Source organism: Pleurodeles waltl, chromosome 12 (genome assembly GCF_031143425.1).
Source record: "Pleurodeles waltl isolate 20211129_DDA chromosome 12, aPleWal1.hap1.20221129, whole genome shotgun sequence".
In the NCBI taxonomy this organism is placed as follows: Eukaryota; Metazoa; Chordata; class Amphibia; order Caudata; family Salamandridae; genus Pleurodeles; species Pleurodeles waltl.
Genome location: NC_090451.1, coordinates 678,315,137 through 678,335,723, shown reverse-complemented (window position 1 = coordinate 678,335,723; position 20,587 = coordinate 678,315,137). Strand labels below are relative to the sequence as shown.

The 20,587-nt window shown below is 43.7% G+C and overlaps 1 protein-coding gene across 1 annotated transcript; it reads right to left on the bottom strand.

The window, feature by feature from the left end:
* Window positions 1-1,009: 1,009 nt before the first annotated feature.
* Window positions 1,010-18,827, bottom strand: LOC138267243 (extracellular calcium-sensing receptor-like). The gene is made up of 7 exons (XM_069216100.1): window positions 18,580-18,827; window positions 17,110-17,401; window positions 11,676-12,029; window positions 11,397-11,480; window positions 9,642-9,866; window positions 1,986-2,109; window positions 1,010-1,902 (listed from the first exon to the last, which is right to left on the bottom strand). Exons 1-7 carry the CDS (start codon window positions 18,825-18,827, stop codon window positions 1,010-1,012), a joined length of 2,220 nt encoding a protein of 739 aa, XP_069072201.1.
* Between the last annotated feature and the right edge of the window lie 1,760 nt (window positions 18,828-20,587).

Below are 20,587 nucleotides of genomic sequence, written 5' to 3'. Positions count from 1 at the left end.
AGTGATTCTGAGACCTCTTGCGAAGTCACCTGAAAAAATAAAAAGATTGGCCAGTTAGAGTGGTTTCTGAAGACGAATGCCCTTCGACTGTCAGTAGCAGTCTCAATTAAATATATGCCTTTACTGGGAGCCAGTGAATGATTTTCAGATTTGGTGTAATTGGTTAAATTATTTTGTCCCCGAGATGGGGAATATAGGTTATCGGGAGACTGTCTTAAGAGCTTACAACAAGAGCTAAGAAAGAGCACTCCCATCAGGGGAGATATTTACAATGGCCTTGGACTAGACACAAATCTGTGGTAGCTGGCTTAAATATTGATTCAGAAACAAGAGAGTGTAATCAGCAATCACTGAGACACTTAAGAACAGTGGTCGAGACACCTTACAATAGGGGTTTCCAACATACGTCGGGGAGTGGCAGAATTCATTTACAATATTATTACATACAATGGAAACAAAGATAACTTATTGACAAAAATCTGTGTTTATTCTGAAAATCGTTCATAGATCCATCTCACCTTAGCATATGCTGGCCAGACCGGCTGTAGAAACACTGCATGATACCTTCACGTTCCTTCCTGAAAGCATTCAAATCTTACTTGAGGGACAAGTCTTTATTGCAAGTTCTCAAAATTCCTCTGGACATAAACTTTTCTTGAACTCTTTAGCACAACCCATGATAGCATAAGACAGTTGCACATATAGATTCCAAAAATACATGTCATTTACAGGTTACAGTCCAATATCTGAAAATGAGTCCACTGATCATTGACAAAGAATTTTGACTATTGGCATATCGGTTGTTTTCAGGATTGAACTTATTGAAGACTTTATTCCTTTTACACACAAATATTAACATTAGTAGTTGATTGCACAATGATTTGCCTAATAGCCTATTAACCACATATGTGGGACTAAGATTTTTTGCAAGTGGCTGCAGATAAAGAAAAATGTGTATGAAGTGTAGTTGAGCGATTATAACTTAAACTTCCTTGGTGTGACCAGTCCCTCATCTCATTAGATATTCTTTAGTGTTCCTTTTAGGTTTTATCAAGATGATGTAACATTTTGGAAAAAATAAACAGAAAACCAGAGCTAAACTTGAAGACAAGATGGCAAATATCTCCATAGCTACCATGTACTTGCCCTTAGTGCTGAGATAAGCTGGAACAAAGGAGAGCCAAACGCTGAGGAAGGCAAGCATGCTGAAAGTGATGTACTTGGCTTCGTTGAAGCTGCCGGGCAGCTTTCTGGCCAGAAAGGCAACTATGAAACTGATAGTGCCCAGAAGCCCAAGGTAGCCCAACATGCACCAGAAAGCCATGGAGGAACCCTCATTGCATTCCACTGTTATCATGCCAGGCTGGGTATGGGCGTTATATTCAGGGAAAGGGGGAGCAAGAACCAGCCAAAATATACAGAGCAGAACTTGAAAGAATGTACTGATACTGATAATCATATATGACAAATGAGGCCCAACCCACCTCCTTAATTCACTGTTGGGTTTGGTGGCACTGAAAGCGATGACCACTGTGATGGTTTTAGCCAAGATGCAAGAAACGCAGAGAGCAAAAGCTATGCCAAAGGCTATTTGTCGAATGAGGCATTTCCCTGAGGTGGGATAACCAATGAAAGCCAAGGAGCAGAGAAAGCAAAAGGTGAGGGATACAAGGAGGAGGTAACTTAGGTTAGAATTATTTGCTTTGATTATGGGAGTATTTCTGTAACGAATGAAGAGTCCCAAAATGACTATCGGGACCATAGATGAGAAAATGCTGGTTGCTGCTAATATGACTCCAAAGGTTTCATTATAAGCAAGAAACTCTGTGATCTTTGGCACGCACCCATCTCTTTTGTCATTGGGCCACTGAACCCAAGGGCATTTGAAGCATTCAATGGAATCTGAGAAATGAAAATAATGAGAAGTACATAAAAAATGTATTCTTGCTCACAACTCAAGATTCCCATTGTACTTGACTTCCTACCTGTTTGGTTCGAAATCTCTGCCAGTAAACAAGGCACGCATTGGAAGCAACACAAAGGTTTTCCAGGACGCGAAGCTTTTCTGAACCCAGTGGAGCAACTTGGGCTGCACACAGAGAGGGGGACCTATGGGAGAAAGAACAGTGACAGATGAGAAGTGAATAGAAATTCTGAGGCATGAAAAGTAACAAAAAGAGTATGCAGAATTAAGTTCAAAGAGAGAGAGCAATATTGGAAAATATTATTTTTCACTGGCAATCTGCAGTTTTGTTGAATACATGGGACTGAATTTAAGGCTGAACAGCAGTGATAAGAATCAATTCAAGACTAAATATTTCTATTGCCAATTTCATGAAACTGTTTCACAATATTCTTATTTGCCCAAGTAAATAATGGTACACAAGATAAGAGATCAAAAGCAAGTCACAGGATACAAGGGGCCTGATTTAGAGTTTGGAGAATGGGATATTCCGTCACAAATGTGACGGATTTCCCATCTCTGCTGCATTATGTATTTTAGCACTTGCAATAGAGTGAGCAGGATATCCATGATGTTTGCAACAGGTGTATCCCATCTGCTAAACTCTAAATCAGTCCATTTGAGTACTTAACCCCTTCACTGCTAAGCCCACCCATACTCCCTCCGTGCTAAGCCTTTTATCAGCTATTTGAGGTAGTTCTTGCTAGGTCCCCATAAGTATTTATACACATAAGCTATGTACGCCAAATCTGCATCTTTTTTTCCAACATCCTGGGGATTCTAAAGGTTCCCACGGTTTGCGGATTTCCCTGGAGGGGCTTGGTAAAATAGGCAAAATATAGCAAAAGTTTGAGAAAAATAGGAAAAAGTGCTCCAGATAAGAATCTATTTTTTCCCTAAAAATGGCATCCACAAATAGTTTGCTGTACTAAGGACACCATCTTCACAGCTTTAAGCAACACGCAGAACTGAACCAAAAAACACATTTTGCACTATGGTTTTTGGATTTTCATAAGAGATTGCCTATTTGTTGTCCACCTACTTCCAGTTTATGGTGGAAACCATTGGGAAACCCAAAGGTGATCTAGAAAACCTAGACATTTTTTAAAAGTAGACAAAATTCTGCATTTAGCAGGGGGGCATATTTATAGATCCCTTAAGGTTTTCCCAAGGAAAATAACTGTTGAAATGAAGACATATTGAAAATGAGTAGAAAAAAACAGGCATTTGTGACAATCATCTGTTTCTTTTTGTCACAATGGCCGATTGAAAAAAGCATTATGTCTGCTAGACCCTTCTGGTTGCGGGGGATATATAGGGTTTGTAAATTCGCCAGGAACCCAAAGTATCCAGATCCACCATCTGAGCTGCACTGTACAATGGTTTTTCATTGAGTACCAAGTATAGACCAATTCTTAGCAAAAAAGGCAGAGTGAAACTGGGTATCAAGGAAACTTAAGTATTTCTGAAATGGGCACAAGATATAGAGTTTAGGAGCAGTGGGTATTTCCACATCTTTAATTAGTGGATACCCATACAAACATTTGATTTGGAGGGTATGTTTCAAAATGTCATCTTTCTTGTATACTAGTTTACAATTGAAAGGCACAAATGCAGCAAAACCAATTTGCAATAACAAATGTTCTACTATTCTGTGCTCCCTCAAGGCTCACGATAAAAATGGTACTTTACTAGTGTGGGTAGTCGTAGTGCCTGCAACAGGAAATAGCCCAAGATGCAACATGTTTGCAGCACATTTTTCCACCAAAAATTGACTCTCTTTTTTCCGACCTGGATAGCTCTAAATTTTAGACCGTAGCTCAGCTGGCACCTAGGGAAACCTAGTCAATCTGTACCTTTTTTAAAACTAGACCCCTCGAGGTATCCAGGGTGGACTGACCTACGTGGTTCTCACCAGGTTTTTTACCCATAATCCCTTGCAAACTTCAAACTGACAAAAACACGTTTTCCTCACATTTCTGTTATGGAAAATTCAGAAAACTATGGGTAGCCACAAACTTCCTTCCACCCAGGAGTCCCCCACATCTGATAAAAAAATGGTACCTCACTTGTGTGGGTAGACATATTGACCGCAACAGAAAATGGCCCAAAACACAACAAGTGTGCAGCACATTTTTCCTCTGAAAACTGACCCTCTTTTTCCAATGTGGGTATCTCTAAATTTTGGACCCTAGCTCAGCCAACAGCCACGGAAACCTAGCCTGGGTCCCTTTTGGTTTTGTTACTCACAATGCCCTACAGACCTCAAACTTTTCCTGAAATCACACATTTTCCTTACATTTCGTTGATGGAAACTTCTGGAATCTGCAGGAATCCACAAAATTCAAACCACCCAGCATTGCTCCACCTGTGTCAATAGTAACAATGCCCCATTTGGGTGGCTGTGCCTAGTGCTGCAACAGGAACTGATCAAACCAAGGACAATAGGAGCGCTTGCGTAGAGACTCTTATTGACCTCAGTTGGATCCGTTCCTGTCGCTGGCACTAGGGCGTTAGCCAAGCACTGTTGGCCCTTATGTGACATCAACAACCAAAACACTCAAATTCCCTTTTGCTTGCCAGTGGGATGACTTTAGTCAACTGTGCTCATAGGGAGGTGGTGGTGGTGCATTGCCATGCCCATTCTGAGCAGTCCACACCCATAATAATCCCTGGTGCCTAGTATGCTTTCTGTCTGCCCAGAGGATCGGCTGGGGGGTCTTGCCCCCATCTGCCCCAAAGGAGGGCAGAAAGATTGTGACCATTTTTTTATGGGGAGGGGGGAGGGCAGGGGATTGTAATGCCCAATCTGGGCAGCCCCCACCCCTATTCTAATAATAATTTATAAAAATCCCTGGTGCCTATTGGGCTTTCTGGTCCTTGGGGGGGGGGGTTAATAGGGGGCTATTACCCCATCTATCACCCAAGGTCGCGGGAGCAGAAAGATTGGGGTGATTTTTTTTGGGGGGGGTGGGAAATCGTCATGCCTATTCTGGTCACCCCCTCCATCCCTGCACTAATAATAAAGGAAATAGTCCCTGGTGCCTAGCAGGCTATCTACACCCGCATGGGTGAGCAGACAGGGCTACTGGCCAATGGCATGGGCACTGCAGGGGCCCCCGTAAGAGGGCCCCACTTTGAATTTCAGTGTCTGCTTAGCAGACACTGAAATTCGCGATGGGTGCTACTGCACCCGTCGCACCCCTTCCACTCCGCCGGCTCCATTCGGAGCCGGCTTCCTCGTGGAAGGGTGTTTCCCACTGGGCTGGCGGGCGGCCTTTTGGCGGTCGCCCGCCAGCCCAGTGGGAAACCCAGAATGACCGCTGCGGTCTTTTGACCGCGGTACGGTCTTCTGGCGGTTCCCGCTTGGCGGGCGGCTCCCGCCGCCCGCCAAGCTTAGAATCAGGCCCTATGTCTCATGCTTAACAGTCATTAGTCCAATTGCTCTCAATCAACTCATTGAGGAATAAGCTAATATCCCTCTTCAATAAAGGGTTTTCTGCTACAGTCAATACCCTGGATTCTAATCTCTCATTCATACTCAGCACGTGTAGGTCTTTCCAAATCGGTTTTGTATCCTGCTGACCTTCTTGGTGAATGCTATCAAACGATTGGACACCCATTCAGGGAATTTAATGCACCATTCTGTCCATCAACCTCTATGTCTGCAAAGAACAATAAGAAACAGCACAGTCTAAGGCCAGAAAACCACTCAGACCTGCATCCTCTGGCCTACATATAGCCACAGATTGGACAACTCATTAAAACTAACATTCCATATATTTCACCATCAATACTGCAGGATGCAGTCAAGACATCAACTAAACTCGCTTTTGATCACTCCATGTGGCATATTTCTTTCTGAGTATAGTAAAATGTGTCTAATACGACAAAGGGACTCATTTAAAGTTCGGAGATGGGTTACTTCATCACAAACTCAATGGATATCCAGTCCACTGTGTTACAAGAGCCATTGGATATAATACACTTGGAACACAGCAGATGGGCTATCCGTCATGTTTGTGAGGGAGTAACCCATCTGCTGAACTTTAAATCAGGCCCATAGTCAGATTGGGTAGGCATATTAATGGTCAGATAGGGAGCTTAATGCAGAAGAGAAAACAATGTACCAGACATTTATTTTTGGTAAACTAGATAACCATTCATTGGCCAGAGTTAGTTAGATTGTATGAGATGTTAGACTATGAGAGGAAGAGAGAATAATGGAAATGAGAAAACTAATTGAGTTTTTTTCACAAAGAGGTAAAGGAATAAGGCAAATCAGATATAGGCCCTCATTCTGACCCTGGCGGTTTGTAACCGCCAGGGGAGAGGGCAGAGGAAGCACCGCCAACAGGCTGGCGGTGCTTCCGGGGCAATTCTGACCGCGGCGGTAGAGCCGAGGTCAGAAAAGGGGAACCAGCGGTTTCCCGCCGGTTTTCCCCTGCCCCAGGGAATCCTCCATGGCGGCGCTGCATGCAGCGCCGCCATGGGGATTCCAACCCCCTTCCCGCCAGCCTGTTCCTGGCGGTTTACACCGCCAGAAAGAGGCTGGCGGGAACGGGTGTTGTGGGGCCCCCTAACAGGGCCCCATTAAGATTTTCAGTGTCTGCATCGCGACGGGTGCCACTGCACCCGTCGCACCCCAGCAAATCCGCCAGCTCCATTCGGAGCCGGCTTCATCTTTGCTGGGGCTTTCCCGCTGGGCCGGCGGGCGATCTGCTTGAGATCGCCCGCCGGCCCAGCGGGAAATTTGTGATCACCGCCGCGGTCATTTGACCGCGGTGCAGTGTTTGGGCGGTTTACGCCCGGCGGGCGGGTCGGAATGACCCCCATAATGTTTCCTGTAGATGTAGTGTGTTGAGGGAAGCAGACAAAACCCAGGATGCACATTACCATATGATAGAAGGGTAGGTGGTGAGTTTGATACACAATAATAAACATCAAATGGACAGGCAGGACGAGAATCAAGTGCTGCACTAGTAGGGATAAAATCAGCAAGTGTTACAAGTAGGATGGCCTGGCCCACAGTGCCAAATGCTAAAGGTGACTGAAGTAGAATAATGACAGAAGACACACAGGTATGAGGCACCTAGGAGATACATTTGACCTATGAGTTGGGGTTATTTTTGAGCAAGAAGTGCTTAGAAAATTAAACAAATATGAGCTATGTAGGTTGTGTTTAGATATATAGAGATTAAGGACTGAACATTAATGTGGGATGCTCATGTGCTCTTGAGAGGAAAGCAGGTTGAGGGACTGGAAAGGCAGAGTGGTAAAAATGGATGAAAGGGGGAGAGAAAAAAATGGGTTTAAGCAGGATATAGGGAAGAATAAAAGGCCAATAGAAAAATCAAATTTGTGGACAGTTTGGTAGATCAAAGAGGGAGAAGGTGTGGAAGACATACTGGCTGCACTGAATGTCGAAAAGAGCTCCAGAGGGTTTTGGAAATATCACTTAAGACCTAACCAGATGAAAGCGTTGACTATGAATGCAGTATCATTCGTTGGTTTGGGTATGTAAATAAGTATGCTTGGTGCAGGCACCAGAGGGATTCCCTTCTCAATGAAACAGCCTTGGGAGATGCTTTAGCATCTCCAGATGCTGTTTCTTTTGTTTCAGTGAAATGACGATCAGCGCATGGTGAACCAACGTCATTTCATTGAATCCCAAAGTGAAATGGGTCAATTGACTCATTTCACTTTTCTGCTTCGGTGCTCCTGGGGTTATCTCAACCCCCACCCCGAGCAATGATCCAGACGGGAAAGGTATTGTTGGAAAGGGGAGATTCTCCTCTTTCAATGGTACCTTGCCCAAGTGGATCTCTTCTTTGGGATCAGTCAAGGAGGGGATCCATAATCAGGGATCCACTATACTAGACACCGGGGAGGGAAAGTGGCATGGGCACTCCAGGGGCCCCACGACACCCCATACCGCCATCCTGTTCCTGGCGGCCGAAACCGCCAGGAACAGGATGGCGGTATGGGGGTCGGAATCCCCATGGCGGCGCAGCAAGCTGCGCCGCCATGGAGGATTCCCCTGGGCAGCAGAAAGTCGGCGGTACACCGCCGACTTTCCGTTTCTGGCCACGGCTGTACCGCCGTGGTCAGAATGCCCAAAGGAGCACCGCCCTGGCGGTTTTTACCGCCAGGGTCGTAATCAGGCCCATAGTGTTCTTAAAAGCAGAGCATTCACTTTCAGAGGCCTAGTGCTGGAGAACAGTACCCAGACGGAGCTGAAGGAACTCATGTTATTATTGTGCAGAGCTGTAAACACCTGTTTTTAAAACGCCCTTTAGCAAGTAATAATAGTGTAAGAATTGAATGAGCATCATATTTAGTTCTCTCATGTTACATCTAGTATGTGCCATGTAAGAAGGCCTAATTAATAAACAATAAAGTAAGAATAATATTTTATTACACTTTAGCTCTCATTTGAACCTGGATATGAGATAGCATCTTTATTCCTAATACTTTCCAGTATCTTGTTGTTACATTTCTATGATCACCAGCAGTAATTGCCGCCATTTGCAGGGTTGGGTGAGACATGTAGGGGAGACTACGGGGCAGTAGCTGACATCAGTATAGCAGTGCATGCTGGAAGGAGGCAAGACATTGAATTATTGGTCCTATTGTGTCTCCATGTTTATTACGGCATGTAGGAAGAGGGATGCTGGACTCAATTGAACCACCTGTTAGGGAATCCAAGACTCAGTGCCCTAGATGATGGACTATATGGAGTGCTAATCTAAGGGCACATCACTTTTTATGTTTCTGTGCATGGCCCAGTGTTAAACACAGTCTGTGACACAGTCTATTTCAACATGTCCTATAGAGGATGCTAGAGTGACTAAGCCAATTACTTATGTTGATGTATTGCTTTGGAGAAAGAAGACTGAACCTCCAGAAGCATTCCTGTTTTTAAAGTTCATGAGACTATTTTCTTTCAAGCTGTTTGCATGCCTTAATAGGTTGAGCTACTCAAGGGCTATACTTGGGCCCTCAACTTGATTTAGGTTAGCCAGCCTTCTGGAGGATGGGTCTGTCAAGGCACCACGTCTGCTAACCTAACAGTGACAGCGCTTCCCAATAATTAGTGTCCAGTCTAGTCAGAAGAGTTTTTCCCTGAAAATGCTTCTGGTTTTAAGGTGGGAGTACTTTCAGTGGAACAGCTTAATACTGGATTGCTGCCCATGTTATGCATTACAAACAGTAATAGAAAACACAACTCTTGATTTGCTGTGGATATACATGATATTGATGCTACATGCTATATGCTGTGGATAACAGTGGAGTAGAAAAAGAATTGGGAAAATTGTGTTGAGAGGCCACTAATATTGGTGGTTTTCTGGTGTCACCTAAGGCACTGCTTCAGCAAACAATGATTCCCCACCTCTTAATGTGGTTGGGCAGAGAGGAGTTAGGAGCATGACGTCTCAGCTAACATTTGCCAGTTGCCCCATTACCACCTGACAGACAGCCTTGGTGTCCTTTGGCACAGGATCCATGATACTGAATAAAACAGATCACTCTCAGGGTCCAGTTTATCCCTTTAATGCTTCTTTTTCATATGACATGAATACAACAACAAGTGGTGAGTATCGAATATAAACATTTTTAAGTTGGCTCACAGTTCCCCTTCCCAGCCCGTGAGAAACAGGAATGTGCCTTTCCCTACCTCTTTAATGCCTGAAGCCCACTGGACTGAACTGGCATTGATGATCAGTGTTTTCCCAGGATGGGAGCTGGAGTCGTAGCTGCCCACCTTCACATGCCTGATGATGCCGTCTGGATCCCCTTGCCAGTTTACCATGTCATATTGTGCTGGAGGGTTGCCATATTTATCGAAGAAGTTCTCTGGGCCTTCTCTTCTTAAGTGTACCTTCTTTATAAACCTGAGGAGCTTTAGGAATAAAGATGAAGAAATATTTCTTTTAACTAGAACTTTATAATTATCTGCACATGCTTGCAATGTGGAGCAGCGTAACTCACACTCCGTCCTCTACCTAAATTGTATTTCTGTGTTACAGTATATGATCCATATACTCAGCATGTGCCTTAACCCATTAACTGGTGAGATTTCCCCAACGTATCATCATATAACGCTGCTGTGCATATTAAAACATCATAATGTAGAGTAGTGAAGAGTATAAATAACATGTATTGATACTTATTGCATATTCATGCTGTAATGATAACTGTTTGCTTTCTTCTGGTTAATAATATTATAATTTGCTTTCATTATGATTCCTAAGCTAACTTAGCTTGAATTTAGGCTTTAACCAAATGTCAAACAGCTTGAAAACTTCAGTATGCTGCTTGTTTATTTCTTTGCAGGAGTGTTAGTAAGTCCTTCATTAGCTAAAGGAATGCTGATTATTATGTACTAGATTGATAAAGGCTGGAAGATGAGAGGTTGGTAGGAAGGACAAAGAAAATACAGTTAGAGGACACTCCTGTACCTGGTGTACCAGGAGGATCCAAACACTCAAGGATGAGCAGATATCTACCTAATTGTATTGGGGTGGGCATTCAGGGGTTTGCCGGCTCCCGGCAAATGCTGCCAAGGAATTGGTTCTGAACTGTGGTAACTAGATATGGATCTTCTGGGACTTTTTATTTTAGCGGTTTCTAGGGCTTTTAATTAGAATTTGATGGCAGGTAGAGGGGAGACCCTTTACTGACTTCGGAGAGAGGAGATCTATCTACTTTATTGATTTCACCTAGCTTCATGCTAAACACTGTTTCCATTTTCTGAAACATCTGCTGAGGTTCACATGATCTTGACACAATCGTTGTTACCCCTTTAGAAGTCCCCTTTGCACTTTTATTTCTCAATTTAGCTAGAACTAGTTTCTTAATGGAACACCGCTGGTACTGACTTGGCAGTGTAATTAAGACTGAGTTGTGACCGTCATGTGATAAGGCCATTGTACTTTATATGTTTCCAACAATGGCTGCTACATGTTGGCCATCTTGGAGCCCTACAGCATTTTTATTTTACATTCTAATTGTTATACAGTTGCAGTTGCCTGACACATTGGATTTTTACTTAAAAATGCAATAATATATCCAAATATTAAGAAATTGTGGTTGTGCAGCGGTGGAACAACTTTTTGTCTGGTATAAAAACAGCAAATAAATCAAACTATAATATTTGCACCATAAATGCTAAGACATGATAATTTGTCGTACTTTCACAGGCTGAAATGTATATTATTTTACTTATCTTAATACAAACCTGCCATGGGTGGAAGTCTGAAATATTTATGCATGTCTCTTGAAGGAAGGGCCCTTCACTTTGTATGCATGCTCTTAGAGTTTGTAAAGCTAGTGCAGTGGCATAAACTGCACTGTAGACATTGTGGGTGATTCTGAAGTCCATCGGGAGACCAAAGGAAAGACTGCTGAGTTTTTCATCCCCAGTGCATGCCTTGATTTCATTATCTTTGGTCCTTAGGGATTTTTCTTGGTGTAGCCATTGACACCCAAAGATTTCTTCCCAGAATCTTCTCATAAAAATATCCCCAGAGGCTGTTGAAGGGTGAAGTTCTGAAAAATACTTTTGAAAGGCTACCATTTCTCCATTGTGGATCGCAAAACCGATGGTGCCAACGAGGATTTCTGAGTATTTCCGGATGGAAAGCAAAGAGGACGTTGACCAGGCTTCACTTGCAATCCAGATTTTCCCAGTCACATTCTCCCTCACCATCTCATCTAGGAGAGGAGTCAGGTAGGCACTCGAGGAGAAAATGATAATAGCCCTGGCTGTTGAGTTTTTGATAACTTGAGTGATATGAAAGGAGCTTTTGGCAGCTTGGCTTGGGAAGATAGTCTCAAAGAAGGCCACACAAGCCCCTGCCTTGACTAGCTCTTGCTGCACCAGTTGAATCCCCCTTTGTCCATAGTCATCATCTGCTGCCAGAAGACCCACCCATGTCCATCCGAATTGCATCACTAACTCGGCCAATCCTCTGGACTGGAAGTCATCACTGGGAATCGTGCGGAAAAAGGATGGGAACTGGTTTCGATCACTCAAGAGGGAACTTGTTGAAAAATAGCTGATCTTTTGCAAAATAAGACACATACATGTTACTATGTACAGTTCCACATGGGCATCTGAAGCCAACAACACAGTATTCAGGAAACACATGAAAATAGAATGTTAACATTTACTTTCTAATGGGCCTTCAGCACAACCTGAGGTTGCAAAACATCAGCTATAGGCAACTACTCTACCTGATTGAACCACTGCTTATTCTCCAGACTAGAGAGTTTTTTCCCCATCTTTGAGGATCTAAGGTAACCGAAGGGTCACATAGTGGGCACTCACAAATAAATGCACAAACAAATAGTGTTCTATTAGTCTTAATACATTATTATGTATGTGTCCTTCCCTGGTTTACAATGCCTTATCACTCTCCCAACCTTGCTGTCCTGCTACTGGTCCTTACTTTTCTTTCATAACTCCGCCTTGCCAACAAGGTTCCTGAGTCCAGCTACTCACTGGCATTCAATTATGAAATATATCATTCCAGCCACAAAGAGGTGTGGCTATCAATAGTGCAGCAGGTGAGGTGGCCCTGACCCCATAGGTCTAGGTGCCCACCCATCCCTGAATATTGCTGTATTTCACTATACAATCAATGGTCAAGGAGTCAATTTTCCTAGCTTCCACAAGGGTCCTTCACACTCTTGGTACGACACTGCCCCCAAAAGGCTTCTTACTTACTCACTCTCTTTCCCTTCTTTGTGCCCTCCTGTCAGCTTGACAGCAATCAGAATATTATGTATGACTGTACGTTTGTGAGTTACTATGTCTGCTGGGTCAGTAGGTATGTGTTATTGTAGGTTGGTGTGTTTGTCTGGGGTTCGTTTGAGAAGGAAACTGCATGTTTGGTGACTTGTGTGCATGGCTGTCTCTAATTCTCTTGGCAAGGGTGTTTATCTGCTGCTCCATGCATGCAAATGTCTTGGTATGTTTGCATAAGCAACTGTATATCTGGTGGTGTGCTTGAGTGTCTGTACGTATCATATGCATGAGTGGCTGTGTTTGTTCAGTGTGTGTATGGATGACTATGTATGTTGCTCTGTCTGCAACATGTGCGTGGAAGCAGTGCCGCAATGCTTGTTATATTTGGAAGTTACTCAACTCCATACAGAAGAGCCTTTCTATCTAGACCTCTGTCTTCATCTTCCGTTCTGTCTTTGCCAATGCCTGTGTCACCTGAGTACACTTCCGTTCTATCTTTTTGCATGAAGAAGTTGTCTTTGCTAAAAAAGATGACTCAGTGAGTTAAATGCTCACCATTGGCATGTGGTGAAGTAGTTACTAACAAGTCAAAACCTGCTTACCATCCTCCTGAGAAATACATTGAGTACCCATAAATTGGGTAATAGCCACATGTGTTACTTACAACACTTTGAAAAACCAGAAGAGTGGTATGAAGGGATGTGTGCAAATAGGTTATTTATTTTCACTAGTGTTGTTTTGCTAATTGTTGCTAATTGTTGGGTGACTTTCTTTTAAGTTTCAGGTCAGTATTTCAGGCTGCTACACTCCAAAGCTTCCACCCTTCTTTGTGCTCTTCCGGGAGATTCCAGCCACAGGCCCAAGGCGAGATAAACCCTTTACCCCTGCGACAGCCAACAATACTAATTTCTTCAGATTCTGGTTAGCTTCCTCTGGGTCACTCAAAAAAGCTCCCAGACATCTAGGTGAGATTTGTAGGCTATCAGGTCACAGAAGGAGCCTGGCTTCACCAATTTCTCCAGCCAGGACTTTCCTGTCTGAACTGGTCTGCTAGTTCTTCGTGCAAAATGCACTTCTTTTGCCCTTTATCTGCCTGAGGTTACAGTAGGCATGCAGGTCTGACCCTTGAGAAGCACTTTATGTTTTTTGGGTGCAAATGGAATAGAATCAAAGGCCTAAATCTTGTACATGCACACATAACAACAGGTACATCATCTACTGTTTTTATTCTGAGGTCCTGATGGGTTTATGCCTCTCTACGAGAGCACACTAGTCAGTTATTGGTTGATAAATCCTAATTCAATCTCAGGAGAATTTCCACCGTCTTTATCTTTAGAGACCTGTTGTAGAGCAGTTGATTTCTTCTTTATTGTAAACAATCCTAGAAAACCCTGCTGGGGTCTGGGGCACAATGGCAGTGTCTCGACCTCTGAAGCTCCAGTGAGAGTGTGTCTTGATAAATTCCTTTTGTAAACCAACCCTGACTAGTTCTGAGCTGAGACCCTAGATTGATCCTCCCCACTCAACGTTTCCACATTCCAAGTAGGCAGCAATTACTTCTTGCTGCTGATGGAGGTGGCTTATTCCTTCTTAAGCAAGTATTTCACATCTCTGAAAAGAGCTAACAACTGTCACTGGAAAAGTGAGAGACTAACATAACTGAATTATATATTGTGGAGGCCATTATAAACTAGTCTCCTTTCTTCGGGTTTGTATGTCCACCTTGCTAAACGTTTTCAACACCAACATCCAAGGGACATAAGATGGAAAATATTTCCCTAAAGCTATGCTTTGACATATGAATGTGTTGCTGTGTTATATTAACTTGGTCAGTAGCTTTATTTATCAACTGTCCATACCCACAAATGGTCCCTCAAAACTTGAATGAAATATAAATTTCACTTGTTTTCTCGTGAAGGAGTATCATTATGTTTGCTGTTGTATTTGTTGTTCATTCTTCAAAATAAACTTTATGAATTGATGGACACTATCACCTAACTATGTATTGGAATCCTGTGGCTCTGTCTTCTTTTTATCTGTTTTATTGTAACTCTAGGGCATGCATGGACATCTGGGCCCACGTTTACTAATTTGAGACACAGTGCAGCAACCAGAGTTGCTACACTGCCTTCTGCCACAGAGATAGATAAAAAATTTGCCATATCTACTATGATATGGCACATTTATTCTCTCCCTCAGTGCTGACATACTTTTGGCTGCCAAGTGCCAGTGCATACATCCTTGTGCCACAGTTCAAGGGTGAGTGAGTTCTTCTAAGAATAGGTTTTGTACTGGAAGGGGATGCTGCCAGTACACAAACTATCCTGTGAGACTTTTTCCAGTTTTATGTACACTGTACAAAGCAGCACACATGGAAAAAGATAATAATAAAGAGAAATACAAATATTTCCTCTTGTTACAACTGCCTTGAGGAAGCATACAATTTTGGCACTATCCCTATCTACAAATCAAAACCCATGGGTGGTTTCTTGGGGATGCCACTGTACCACCCATTAAATAACACTGTTGGATCTGTCAACTCTTGGCGTGGCTTCCCCTGTCTTGTGCACTACAAAGACTTCTTTTTGTAGTTTGAAAACAGCAGCTCCAAAGACGGAAGGGCCCTAGAACCACTAGTATCCTGTGTAGATGCCTGTTTTATGGAGTAGGGGACTTAACCAAAGGACAGGGACCCACGTCCTCTAAGTCAAAGCAGTATACAAAAAAGGTGGAGTCCCACTTTGAAAGTTATTGATTTTATTGTTATGCCGACAAAGTAGTCCCAGTTATACAATCAGTTACTGGTTAGCAAAACACGATGTGCGGTCCAAGGTCCAAACAATTAAGGAAAAAGGAGAATCAGCCAACACGTGTTTCGCCCCCTCTGGCTATTTATTTGCCGGGGCTTTCTCAAGGCACACGCGAAAGAGCAGACATGTATTGATTATAGACTAAAATAGTCCTTTTCTCAATGCTGCAGAGTTAGGATGCCGTACAAATACGGCCGAGAATCAGAGTGAAGCACGGGGAACAGAACCCTCTTTTTGTAGTTTGCCTACTTTAAAGACAGAAATGGGTACAAGTTCTGGACCTCTGACACCACATAGTTAGAATCCTTCTGGACTGAGAACATTATGCCGGGAAGGAGAGACAGATGCTGTAGGCTGGACTGCCACTCTGCCTGTTTCTTTGTTGTGGTGGTCTGCTGCTTGCTGCTTCTGTCCTAGGAATGAAAAGCTTTCTACAATTGCTTCCAGAGGGTCTCCAAGAGCTTGGACTGAACATGCCTCCCTTTTAGAAGTCTCAGAGACATCAAAGACTTCACCTGCCAGCGCTTGGGCTCTCTTGCCGAAAGTCCTGGCTTACCAAATGGTACCAAATCCAGTTCCTGGGCCTTTGGTAGTGAGTTCTGGTGCAACAAGGAATAAACTAGTTATCAACTTCTAGAATGACTTCAGAAATGTTGCTGCTCTCTGACCCTGTGCTGTTACCTGCACCAGAGCCTTGGTCCCCGCTGAGTGCAATGACAACCTACAATGCAGGCCCAGCACTGAGGCAGCACCTCTGGAATCCCACCACAGTGTGAGTCCAGAGTGCCGTTCCACAGACATCTGTGGCACATGACTCCTACTCCACCTCAGCACCTGTGACCACATGGTGTGATTGTGACACCGCAAAGTCGACGCCTCGTACCTTGACCTGCTGTATTCATTGACCCAAGTTGTCGTAAGGAACCGACACCTCGCCGCCAACACTGCATCACCTGCTCTGCAACCTAAGGAACCGATGCCTCTTCTCCTCTGCCTAGCAGTAAGGAACCAATGCCGCACCTGCTCGGTGGCAGTAAGGAACCAATGCCGCACCAGCAATGCTTCACCTCCCTGACTCAGTGCAACATCTTTGTTTCTTCATCATTTTCCAAGGTACAGTAACGGGGTTCTATACGACTCCATGGCTGACCACACTCCCTCACGGCTGGCACCTTGCACACTTAAGTCACAGCTTCATGATACCAGACCCATAGCTCATTTATACCAAGGTGAACTTCCTCTCTTTCTGTTTCTACTCCTTTAATCTCTCGACCTGCACCAGCCCAACTTTACCCACTGTCTTTGCTCCTAGGCAGTTCTTGGTTTCTTCCTTCTCTCTTTACAGCAGCAGTGCTGTCACCAGCTCTATCAGTATCTTTCTGTGTCTCATGCTGTGTCCAATCATGTGCTAGGTAGAGGAAAAGGCCCTAATGCAAAACAGACCATTGTGGGACTCCATTTACATACTGGAGTTCCAAGGTCCCTGACTTGTTTCCAGTGCTCCTAAGATCCGGTATGTGTTGTTGCCTAAGCAATTCTATTGATCAGTGAGTACATTAAAGTGTGGCGTAAAACTGTCTTACCTGAGGATATCGGTACAGACCAAGAATGCGAGCAAGAGCAACTGAACGTGTTGAACCGGCATCCCCTATAATGGCAGCTGGTGGCAGACCTGTCCGGCACCAGTAGTTTGGAACCGGCTCATCTTGTCCTGAAAGAATCCACAAGGCTCCCCTGAGTGCTCGCTGAAGGACGGTACAGGAGTCATAAATTTGGAATCCCAGAGTAATGTTAGGTAGAAGGTTTGAGTTGTTGTTAATTTCTTCAATGGCAAAGACCATGGCCTGGACCCATTGATAATTCTGGATCCCAAACCTGAAATGTGGAGAGAGACTTCAGATTTCAGACTCAACTATCCCTGATTGTATGAATTTGCTTCTGTGTATTTGTCATAAGTTAAAGATTGGCATAATTTGTATCATCATCAGAAATAAATCAGATCAACATTCTTCAACTGTGGAAATGCAGCACTGCTATATCTAAGAGGTAATATAGTGAGTTGCTGGGGAATGTTAAGGAAATCTGTAGTTTGACCTTACAACATTACATGTATTTGACAATTGTAGATGCCTTCAACATACAGGGCAATACCTTCTCACCGGTATATGGACTAGTTATTCTTGCTTTGGGAAACACCTGTCTACATCCGTCTAAAACTCAAGCTTAATCAGGATTATTACTAAACACATTAGTCCTGTGGCGTTTGACTGCAATATATGTTTATGTGATTTTACATAGTATACTCCTAGCTACTAAGCAGTAGGTTGCAGCAGTACAATTTATTGGGCAAATGGCGCTGGGTTAAGATGGGTGAAAAGAGAGAGCTGGTGGAGCAAACTAGTAATAATATAGGCAGTGTGTTGAACCCATGGGCAGAGCAGAATGAGTGATCAGAGACCTGTCTGTATGGGTTGTGTTGCAATAAAGGAGAGTGGCTTGTTTCAGAGCACTGTGGATGGTGGTACTAGGCTATCTGTTCTGTCTGTCCTGTGTTGACAGTGACTGTAAGATTATGTTTACAGCCCTTTGTGGCCACGTTCGTAGCATATTTGTGTTTTGTTGTCTGTTGCGAGCCACAATCAGTTTGTAGACTAGTGCATTTTAGTGCAGACATGCACAAACACTTGCTAGTTAGTGGAGGGGACATAACAGGAGTCAACCAGTTTGTCTGCCTCTTGTTGCGCAGCCTAGCACATCCCCTGCCTCTTGTGGGACAAGCTCTTAATCCAACATTGCACCTAAAGTTCCGATCTGCTCACTCCATGCTGCACACACAGAGAGTTCTAATTCAGCTATGCAGGTGTACTTCCATGCTTATTCGACTGCTTTACTTAGTCCACAGCTTAGGTTTTCACTGTTCACATTCATGATATTATATTGATGAAAAGGTGCAGCACTTCATTGCACCTATTTATGTTTCTCTAAGGCCTATATCATTACCATCTTGTTATGTATATGAGACTTATAGTTATTAAGCAGGCAGATGTTCTTACGTTTCACATGTTACTGGCAGGGGTTGCTCGCGGAAGGTGATGTCTTGTTGATCTGTATCGTCATGTACTGGGAAAATCCCACCAATCAGGATATCTCCATCTCTTGTGAATCCACTGGCATCCGATTCCTGCAGCTCACACCCGGCCATCACTCTGTGGGTGACAGCCACCGGCATCAAAGAGCAGAACAGAAGGATCACCGTGAACTTCTGCAAGTAGTGAAGCCTGGTGAAGGCTCTGCCAGCCATGCTCCCAACGGCTGAAGGAGACACTTCGTACAAAGCCCTTCTGACCTGGCAAACTAAATCCCTGTCCTTCCTAGGGGAGGAGGGTTGTCTAAGTACCTCTGGAAGTTTTTGATTAAATGTTGATTCGTAGGTAGATCCACCTTGCAGTCCGCCACACATCACACCTTCATCGTCGAACAAAAATGGTACCCACAGGAGAGCATCTCTCTAGCTTTGCCCCATCTGAAAAAATCAGCAAATTACTGCATCACCACATGTAACACGGAGAGTATTGTAAAAAAGCAGATGCACAGCAGAGTCACAATCAAAGCCAGTTACACCCGACACCTCTTTGAACTCAAGCGTAACTGATTAGTGGTGCCAACCCACAGCACTACTTAGCAGTAACTAATGTTATGATGTCTTATGTTAGAGATATCCACTAATGTACAGTAACAAAAATATACATCCCAGTGCTATGATATGTACTTAAAAGTCTGGAAGTTAAAATAAGTTCTCCTAAACAAAATCTTGGTGTCTTGCACAGTAAGTCTTACTTATTTCTGTTGGCCAGGCATGGGTCTTCTTTTGATCTACATCAGGACGGGTTTCACTGGCCTCTGAAGAGAGGGAAAGCTAAGGTCTCTGCTGGAGCTGCAGGTCTGGGTATCTCAGCGGTCATGCAAGAGTCAGCAGCCGAACCACATATCCAGGGAGCAGGAGGGAGGGATAGAGGGGAGGGGCTTAGACTTGTCTATGGGTGAACATGTCCTCCTATGAAGAGAAGAGGCTGGCAGGACAATATCGAGTGTATTTGCTTGAGGCCCGAGGGAAAATGAGATGTCTTCAGCGGGATGTCGTAAAATGCCAAACACCAATATTTTCTCTGAGTTATGGTCTTTATAAATCGTTCTCTCCTTCTCCAGCACTGGCTGTTCTGGCTCACAATGTGCTGCAGGTGCCAGAGTGGCAGCATCACCTATATATCACCCACAGTCCCCACGAGAGTGAGCGCGAAGCGCTGTGGTAATTGCAGCAAGTGCACAGTGACCTCCGGTGGTAATCAGTGCCCACGGACGGAGCGCACACTCAAGCATCAAGAGGGGCGGGAGCCAGGGAAGAATCATCGCCCTTCAGCCTACAGCAGGGGAGAGGCCGGGAAGATAATCATCGGAGAGCAACAGACCTTGAGCCCTATGACATTAATTAAGTGAGCAATCCCAAATTATTGTAAGGCAGCCGGTGCCAATCGTTCGTCCCAAGGAAAATTTTGCTAAAATGGTCAAAAATAATTCATTTTACAGCATTGTTTTAAAGGAATTTGGTCAAATCTGCACTTAATGTTTTAAGTCCCTTCTTTCATTCTTTTCTTCGGCTATCATCTTACTTTCGTTTTATTCTTCTTTCATTGTGCACTTCTTGCTATCCTACTTTCTTTTTAGATTTCTGTTGTACTATCTTTACTGCTTTTCGTCTGAATTCTTTCCTTTTTTCCACCTTTCCGTCTGTCCATTGTTCTTTCATCCCATCCTCGTTATTTATTTCTGTCCTTCTTTATAGTACTATTTTAGTTCCATTGGTTGTCCAATTTTTAGTAGCATTTCTTGTTCCTTCCTTTCTTAACACCCTCTTGTCCTTCCTTCTCCCCTTCATGCCATCTTTCCTTCTTTTTGTATCCCCCCATATTTGTTTGCTTTCACCACCCTTCCTCTTGCATTTCATTTCTTTTTCCTTTATTTCATTCGATTTTCATGCTCTCCTTATTGATTTCCCACCTTCCA

Coding starts and splice junctions, on each gene's coding strand:
- LOC138267243 (XM_069216100.1), bottom strand. CDS start 18,827: ATGGCTGGCAGAGCCTTCACCAGGCTTCACTACTTGCAGAAGTTCACG. Junction 11,481..11,675: donor TGACTCCTCTCCTAGATGAG/ATGGTGAGGGAG, acceptor GGGGATATTTTT/ATGAGAAGATTCTGGGAAGA. Junction 1,903..1,985: donor AGAGATTTCGAACCAAACAG/GTAGGAAGTCAA, acceptor TTCATTTCTCAG/ATTCCATTGAATGCTTCAAA.